The sequence below is a fragment of the Tachysurus vachellii genome, chromosome 17, assembly GCF_030014155.1.
Source record: "Tachysurus vachellii isolate PV-2020 chromosome 17, HZAU_Pvac_v1, whole genome shotgun sequence".
In the NCBI taxonomy this organism is placed as follows: Eukaryota; Metazoa; Chordata; class Actinopteri; order Siluriformes; family Bagridae; genus Tachysurus; species Tachysurus vachellii.
Genome location: NC_083476.1, coordinates 21663742 through 21671241, shown reverse-complemented (window position 1 = coordinate 21671241; position 7500 = coordinate 21663742). Strand labels below are relative to the sequence as shown.

The window sequence follows — 7500 nt, the reverse complement described above, 5'->3', positions numbered from 1 at the left end:
AGTTAAGTACACCAAGTCTAAGCGTCAGATCGTAGAACATCCCTGTCCCTGGTCCTGTCCCTGTCCATGGTCCTATCCCTGTCCCAGTCCATGTCCCCGTTCACGGTCCTGTCCCTGTCCACGGTCCCGTCCCCGTCCCCATAAATGTCCCTGTCCACGGTCCTGTCCCCATCCATGTCCCTGTCCATGTCCCTGTCCACGGTCCTGTCCCTGTCCCTGTCCCCGTCCCCATCCATGAACCTTGTCCACGGTCCTGTCCCCATCCATGTCCCTGTCCACGGTCCTGTCTCTACCTCATTCATTAAAAAACAATTTCATTCTTGTGTCACAAAACCTCAGATTTCACCACAATTCACTTTGTTTTTGTTAATATAGAACTTCATATTTTCAACACGTTACACAATGATGACAAAACAAAGATTACCGGAGAAAGAATCACCACAGTTTATATGAAATATACATTTCACACGTCATCAATATGAAGATGAATATTTATTTATTCTCCTAAAATTCTTGCTTTTGTCCATTTTTACATTTCAACACGAGATTGTGATTCATTTCAACCAGAAATGTGACGTTCACTTTACAGTAAATCAGTAAATTATGATACATGTTAAGTGCCTCAGCGTGACGTTACACGACGTATCTGCCCTTTTCTCCTGATAGATTCCATAATATTTCTTTTTTATTTCCTTTAGATTAGATTTATTTAATATAGATTTTGTCATTATATTTGTTTATTTTTAGTTAGTAATTGTTTGATGGCATTTCGCTGCATGTTGCGCTGCGTACGTTTGTGTGTGTGTGAGACCGATAGTGTTTTAACATGAATTATTAAAACGATTCCATCTCTAAATGAATGCAGTTAAATCGCCACGTTCATATTTTGTTTATATTTTTGTCTTAATTGCGGTAATCTGTGCATCATAATATAACGCGTCGGTTTTATTCGTCTCTGGAAACGGAACAGTTAACGAACGATGAAATGATGGAGGAGGAATGATGGGTACTTACAGGGAGGATGATTCACCGAGCACGAGTGAAAGAGGGAAAGAAGTGAAGGAAAGAAACAAGATCAGAGGAAGGAAGCGAGTAACGAACAGCAGACGTTTATACACTGTACACACGCTAGACATACAGTCTTCAGGATATATGCAGAAATATACGGACATATGAAATCTAATCTAAACCCATCGGCGCCGTCCGGTTCAGAGAGAAGATTCTGCACAAATACCGTGTCTCTTATAGATGGGTGGCTTGCTGTAGATGTTGGCCTCGCTGCTGGCTGAAGACAGAAGGAGAAAAACAAAAAAGGGAAGAAAAAACAGTGAGGAGGAAAAGAACATTATGGATGTAGAGATGTGGCAGGACACTGTGATAGAAAAGACAGGAAAATGGACATCAGAGGTGAAGAGGTGGATGAAGAAAGAGACCGAAAGAAACACACCGAGTTTTAACTCCTTTCTTTTCTGAGGCTGCTTGTGTACTAGTGCTTGATGATGAGGGTGAGTGAAGACGGAGCAGCTTCCTACCTGGCAGGTGAAAATGCTTGGGCTCTTGGTACATGGCGGACATGCTGGACCTGGCGTGGAGCCGACTGTAACACGGAGAACTCCTGCCACTGTCGGGGCCTGCAGTCAGCCCAGGACCAATCAGAAAGCAGAACGCAGCACTCAGGACACGCCCATTTCTCATGATGCCACGCACATGCTGGTGTACATACTGACGAGTCTGAGTACTGAGCCTGAATTTTAATGAACCGATTAATGTTTCAACACTGTGTGATTTCAGCTGGTTTTTATAAAGATTATTCCAGACTCCTCTGGAAGATCTCTAGAACATCTGGACCGTATTCTGGACCGGACTGTGCGATCGTGTGTGAGCGCTCCATGTCAGATTATATGATAAAGATCCTCTGATGATTGATCCCCAGACCTCCAGAGCACCGAGATCTGGGAAATCAGCTCATGAAGAAAATTCTAACTCTCCTCTATCTGAGCGGGAGGTCACATGATTACGAGAATTTTCACACGTGCGCTCACTGAAATTTTAAGAAAACTTTGCTGAACAAACTTTTATTTTATGACATGAGATTTTTTTTGTTGGGCAGAAAATCACACGGCGTAAAGATGACTTTAACGTCCTCCTACATGTACATGCATAAACAAACAAAACAAGATCCCAGTTCTGTTTATTTCACGTGTCTTGTGTCTGGATCATAGTCAAACACGTGACCATCAACTTCCTGTATTGTTCCTTGTTGGTTTATTTCACTCTCATACTCAACACTTGAAGCAACCGGGTTCAAATCCGATCCAGTCTGATCTCCGTGGTTTGTCTTTAATATTCAAGCCATCCTTAAAAATATTCTTGTTTGACGTAACCTGACCGACTCTCAATTTAGGACCGACTCAATTTTTTTTTTTGCTTTAAGTCCGACCGACTTGCTGGTTGTAAATTTGCGTTAAGACGGACCAATTTTTTTTGTTACTCTTAAAACAACTAATACAAAAGCAATAAAATAATATTAATTATATTCTAGTAAGAGGGGGCACGGTGACTTAGTGGTTAGCACGTTCGCCTCACACCTCCAGGGTCGGGGTTCGATTTCCGCCTCCACCTTGTGTGTGTGGAGTTTGCATGTTCTCCCCGTGCCTCGGGGGTTTCCTCCGTGTACTCCGGTTTCCTCCCCCGGTCCAAAGACATGCATGGTAGGTTGATTGGCATCTCTGGAAAATTATCCGTAGTGTGTGATTGTGTGAGTGAATGAGAGTGTGTGTGTGTGCCCTGTGATGGGTTGGCACTGTGTCCAGGGTGTATCCTGCCTTGATGCCCGATGATGCCTGAGATAAGCACAGGCTCCCCGTGACCCGAGGTAGTTTGGATAAGCGGTAGAAGATGAATGAATGAATGAATATTTTTGTAAATATATAAATTTTCCAGGCCTACATACAAACAAAGGCTACGTTCTTTCTTTTAAATAAAAACCCGTGATGCCATCTATTTTACACTATCGGTTAACGGATGTCACACTACGGCCTGTGCGTTCGCTTCGTCTCATCCTCTCATTCACTGTCAGAGTCGACGGTTCGTGCTTGGTAAAGATGGCTGCGGCTGCAGTAAACAAAATGTTCGAGGTCACCGTTCAAACAAATTTGTTTGTGGTCTATAAAGCCTGCGTCAAAATGAGGTTTGCATTGCTGCGCCCGAAGGCACGGGTTGAAGACCCAGTCAGTGACGTCACTATATGCTAATTTGTTTAAATTCATACCTACGTAATCACCGTCACCAAAATTTTACTTTTTTTTTTTACATTGAAACTTGAAAAAAAAAATATAGACCTACCTCACTCTCACTCACTCATTTTCTACCGCTTATCCGAACTATCTCAGGCGTCATCGGGCATCAAGGCAGGATACACCCTGGACAGAGTGCCAACCCATCACAGGGCACACACACACACACACTCTCATTCACTCACACAATCACACACTACGGACAATTTTCCAGAGATGCCAATCAACCTACCATGCATGTCTTTGGACCGGGGGGAGGAAACCGGAGTACCCGGAGGAAACCCCCGAGGCACGGGGAGAACATGCAAACTCCACACACACAAGGTGGAGGCGGGAATCGAACCCCCAACCCTGGAGGTGTGAGGTGAACGTACTAACCACTAAGTCACCGTGACCCCCATAGACCACCTACCGACCTTTTTTTTTTACTGTTACTGCAAACCAAAATATTTTCAAGGATGGCCTCAAACGCTAAAACATTTCAGTATGATCAGTGAAGATTTTTTGATCCAATTCCGATCTCTAAGGAAAAATATTATTAAAAAAAATGGATCTGATGAACATGATCAAATCCACATTTCTGATCACATTTAAATGTTTCTACTGATAATAAACAATAACAGAAAGAACGGACAGAGCTGTAAAAACCTCACTAGTGAAATAAAGTTGTTTCTCACACAAAGAACATCAGACCCGAATCCGTTCCGAACAGCGCTGACGTACAGACGGATGAACGACAATAAAAAGAAGTTAATAATAAAAGCCACTTTAACGTCGGGTGATGAGACAGACGCTGATGTGGATGATGCTGATCGTCAAATTTCCAACATAGAATTCTTTATAATACGGCGGTTGCTTTTCTACCAACAGATTGAGATATAAATGCAGTTTTCCTTTAATTATTATTATTTTTTTTTTTTGGATTTTTACATTTTTGGATGTAAACAGATAAACAAATTTGTAGAAAACGTCACAAATTTGACTTTGCGGAGGATTTTCCCAGACGTCCGCACCCATGAACGATGCTTTTAAATCCAATCAACACTCGCTAGCTTGCAAAAAGTAAATTTTTTATACAAAGGACGCCGGATGAAGACTGACCGTAGCGGTAGTAGAGCTGAGGAGAGCGCGGCACGGCGGGAGACGTTCCCTGACGGCTGTAAGTGGGTGAGTCGATGTAGCCCGGGCTGGAGGAACGCCGATGTCTGAGGTCCAAACTGTCGTAGATATCCTATAAAATACAGAGCATGAGATCGTTTCAATCCAAACTGCAACTTCGGATAAAAATCCAGAACACTTGTGACGACTGTAACTACATACATCACTTCTATTGGAGTTTCTGTAGTTAAGGAATAGTGACATGACATGACATGGGAAATAACATGACTATGAAGCTCAACAACTTATTTATTTATTTATTTATTTATTTATTTATTTATTTATTTTTAAAGAAATGATGTCATCAGTCAAGCTTCGTACCAACTTCGTACCTTCAGGACAACTGATGTTCATGTAAATACATCATAGAAGATATAAAACTCTACATGCAGCAGCTTGAGAGAAGCTCAATATAACGTCAAGTAAGGTTTTATTTGTTATTATTTTTATTTCGTTTATATACTCGGGTATATTTTTATAAAGTGAAGTGCTTCAGTACCTGAGAATACACAGAGAGAGTTCCCAGAGACTGCGTTCAGTGCAGGAGAGGAAAGAAAAGAAGAAAATGAACAGAAGTAAAGCAAGCACAAATTCATTTCACGCTCCATTACTCAACCCTTTCCAGGTCCATCCCGGAAAGCGGGAGGTGGACTGATAGAAAAGCGTGATCCGTGTGAAATGGGATCGTTCGCGCGGATGCGGTCGTAGGAGTTCGTATACGTTTAGCAGAAAAAGTGCAGGATCCTACAGGCTGAGAAATAAAGGCACGGTGCTGTACTTTTACATCACTGCTGTTATGGTACAGTTTGACCTGGAATGTGAACATGAACGTGGTAGAAATATCAGACATTATATGTAGGAAATGACCTCAAGATGTAGCAGTCCAGCGATAAGGAAAAGTGTTGCACCTTTAGGTCTCAGACTGCAAGCTATTTGGTTATTTGGAATAAAAAAAAACATCCATGCTAAAGGTCGACGAACTTCTCGCTCCATGCACCGTCCGCTATTATCACGATGTAAACCCATGCAGCTAAAAGTGTCCGTCGGCTCGCGTAAGCACAAGCAGGATGCTTTCGGTTCTTTGGGAAGCACGAGACAATGAAATCAGGAGTAACAGAAGGACGCTGGTACTGATAGCATTAGTGCTAAGCCTAGCGTCTCAGTACCTCCCTGTAGCGGTAACGCTCTAGTCTGTCCTCAGAGAAGTGTCTGTGATACACCGCGTACGGAACGAGATCGGGGTGCGACTCATTGTAAACACTGCTAAGTTTAGGTACTGAGGACAGAGCTCTGTAACTGAGGAGCTCGTTCTCCACTCTGGCCTAAAAAACACACAAAGGAGACAGGAACACACACACACACACACACACACACACACACACACACAAAGAGATCCAGATGGAGATTGGAACTGGCGTCACAGCAGGATTCTGATGGCACATAGCACAGATGTCCACATGCACACACACACACACACGCGCGCACACACACACGCACACACACCACACACACACTGTGTGGGCGATATGACAAAAATATCACATTAGAATCTCAGTAATACAGTAGACTGTTAATAATAAAGAAAATATTAGTATTTAGAATAAACTACATTTTATATAAAAATACTATAGATATAAAATTAACAATCAAATCTGATACTTTTCTTTAATTTGATTTCATTTCTGATTATTTATAATTTTTTTACAATTTATTTATGATGTATAATATTAATGTTTGAGTGAAATTAATTATGTTATTAATTAATAAATTAATTAAAGTTAATATTATATATTCATATCACCCAGCCCTAACACACACACGCACGCACACACACACACACACACACACACACACTGGTTTGGTGTCAGATGGTGTCATGTGCTTACTTCTGAACATGACAGAACATGTGGAGACAATGGTAATAAGATCATAATAATAATAATAATAATAATAATAATAATAATAATAATAATATTAATAATAATAATGATAATAATAATAATAATAATAATAATAATAATAATAATAATAATAATAATAATAATTTGTTTAGATTTAATATAAGAAAAATAACTATTAAGATATATTTCATTCATTTCATTGGTGTAAGTGTTTTATGTGTGAGTTGTAAGTTAGCTGGAGGAACCAACATCCTCATCATCATCATCATCATCATCTGAAGAACATCTATAACTCTTTATGTGAATTATTTATTCTGTAAAACGATCAAGTCAGAATTTAAGATGCAGTTGTTTATTACTGGAGAAGGAGAGGACACTGATGATGAGCTAGTGACGTCATTAGCCGTGTGAGAGCGATGCTAAGGCACTTCTTGCTAATGCTAACTCTGTTTGAACAAGCTTAGTTTCGGGGAGTTGGTGGGTGGGTGGGTGGGTGGTGTTCTTTCATCTCATTCCACCTAGTTACCTATCAGAGAGGTAATCTGACCAAATCAGGAGCCAAAAGTACATCTTCTGTGTGCCAGAATCATGTGCTGATGTGAATTACTGAATTAAATAAATCCCTCACAAGATTATAATAAACACACAATAAACACAAACTCCCAAAAATGATATCAGTCTTCATTAGACTCATTTCTGACAGCAGAGCACGCACACACACACACACACACACACGCACACACACACGCACACACACACAAGTACAGCTTACTGAATCTGTGTGTGTGCGTGTGTGTGTGTGCATGTGTGTGTGTGTGTGTGTGTATACTGCATGTATGTGTATTGTAGGTGTATATGTATATATTGTGTATGTAATGTTGTAAGGTGTGTGCATACTGCGTGTGTGTGAGTGTGTGTGAGTCTGTATGTGTGTGTGTGTGCGTGTGTGTATACTGCATGTATGTGTGTGTGAGTCTGTGTGTGTGTGAGTCTGTATGTGTGTAAGTGAGTGTTTGAGTGTGTGAGTGTGAGGGTGTGTGTGCGTGTCTGTGTATACTGTATGTATGTGTATTGTAGGTGTGTATGTATATATTGTGTATGTAATGCTGTACGGTGTGTGCATACTGCGTGTGTGAATGTGTGTG

The 7500-nt window shown here is 40.9% G+C and overlaps 1 protein-coding gene across 5 annotated transcripts in view; it reads right to left on the bottom strand.

Annotated features, from left to right (window-relative positions):
• Positions 1–7500, bottom strand: part of LOC132859676 (actin-binding LIM protein 3-like) — a 66133-nt gene that overhangs the window by 14240 nt on the left and 44393 nt on the right. For 2 of the 5 annotated variants that reach the window (XM_060890513.1, XM_060890509.1), the window contains exons 10-13: positions 4954–4983; positions 4398–4527; positions 1533–1631; positions 1235–1285 (exon numbers count right to left, since the gene is read on the bottom strand). In XM_060890513.1, the coding sequence (XP_060746496.1) occupies positions 1235–1285; positions 1533–1631; positions 4398–4527; positions 4954–4983 (310 nt within the window). The remainder of the gene's footprint in view (positions 1–1234; positions 1286–1532; positions 1632–4397; positions 4528–4953; positions 4984–7500) is intronic. The other 3 variants (XM_060890510.1, XM_060890511.1, XM_060890512.1) reach the window with 3 other exon arrangements.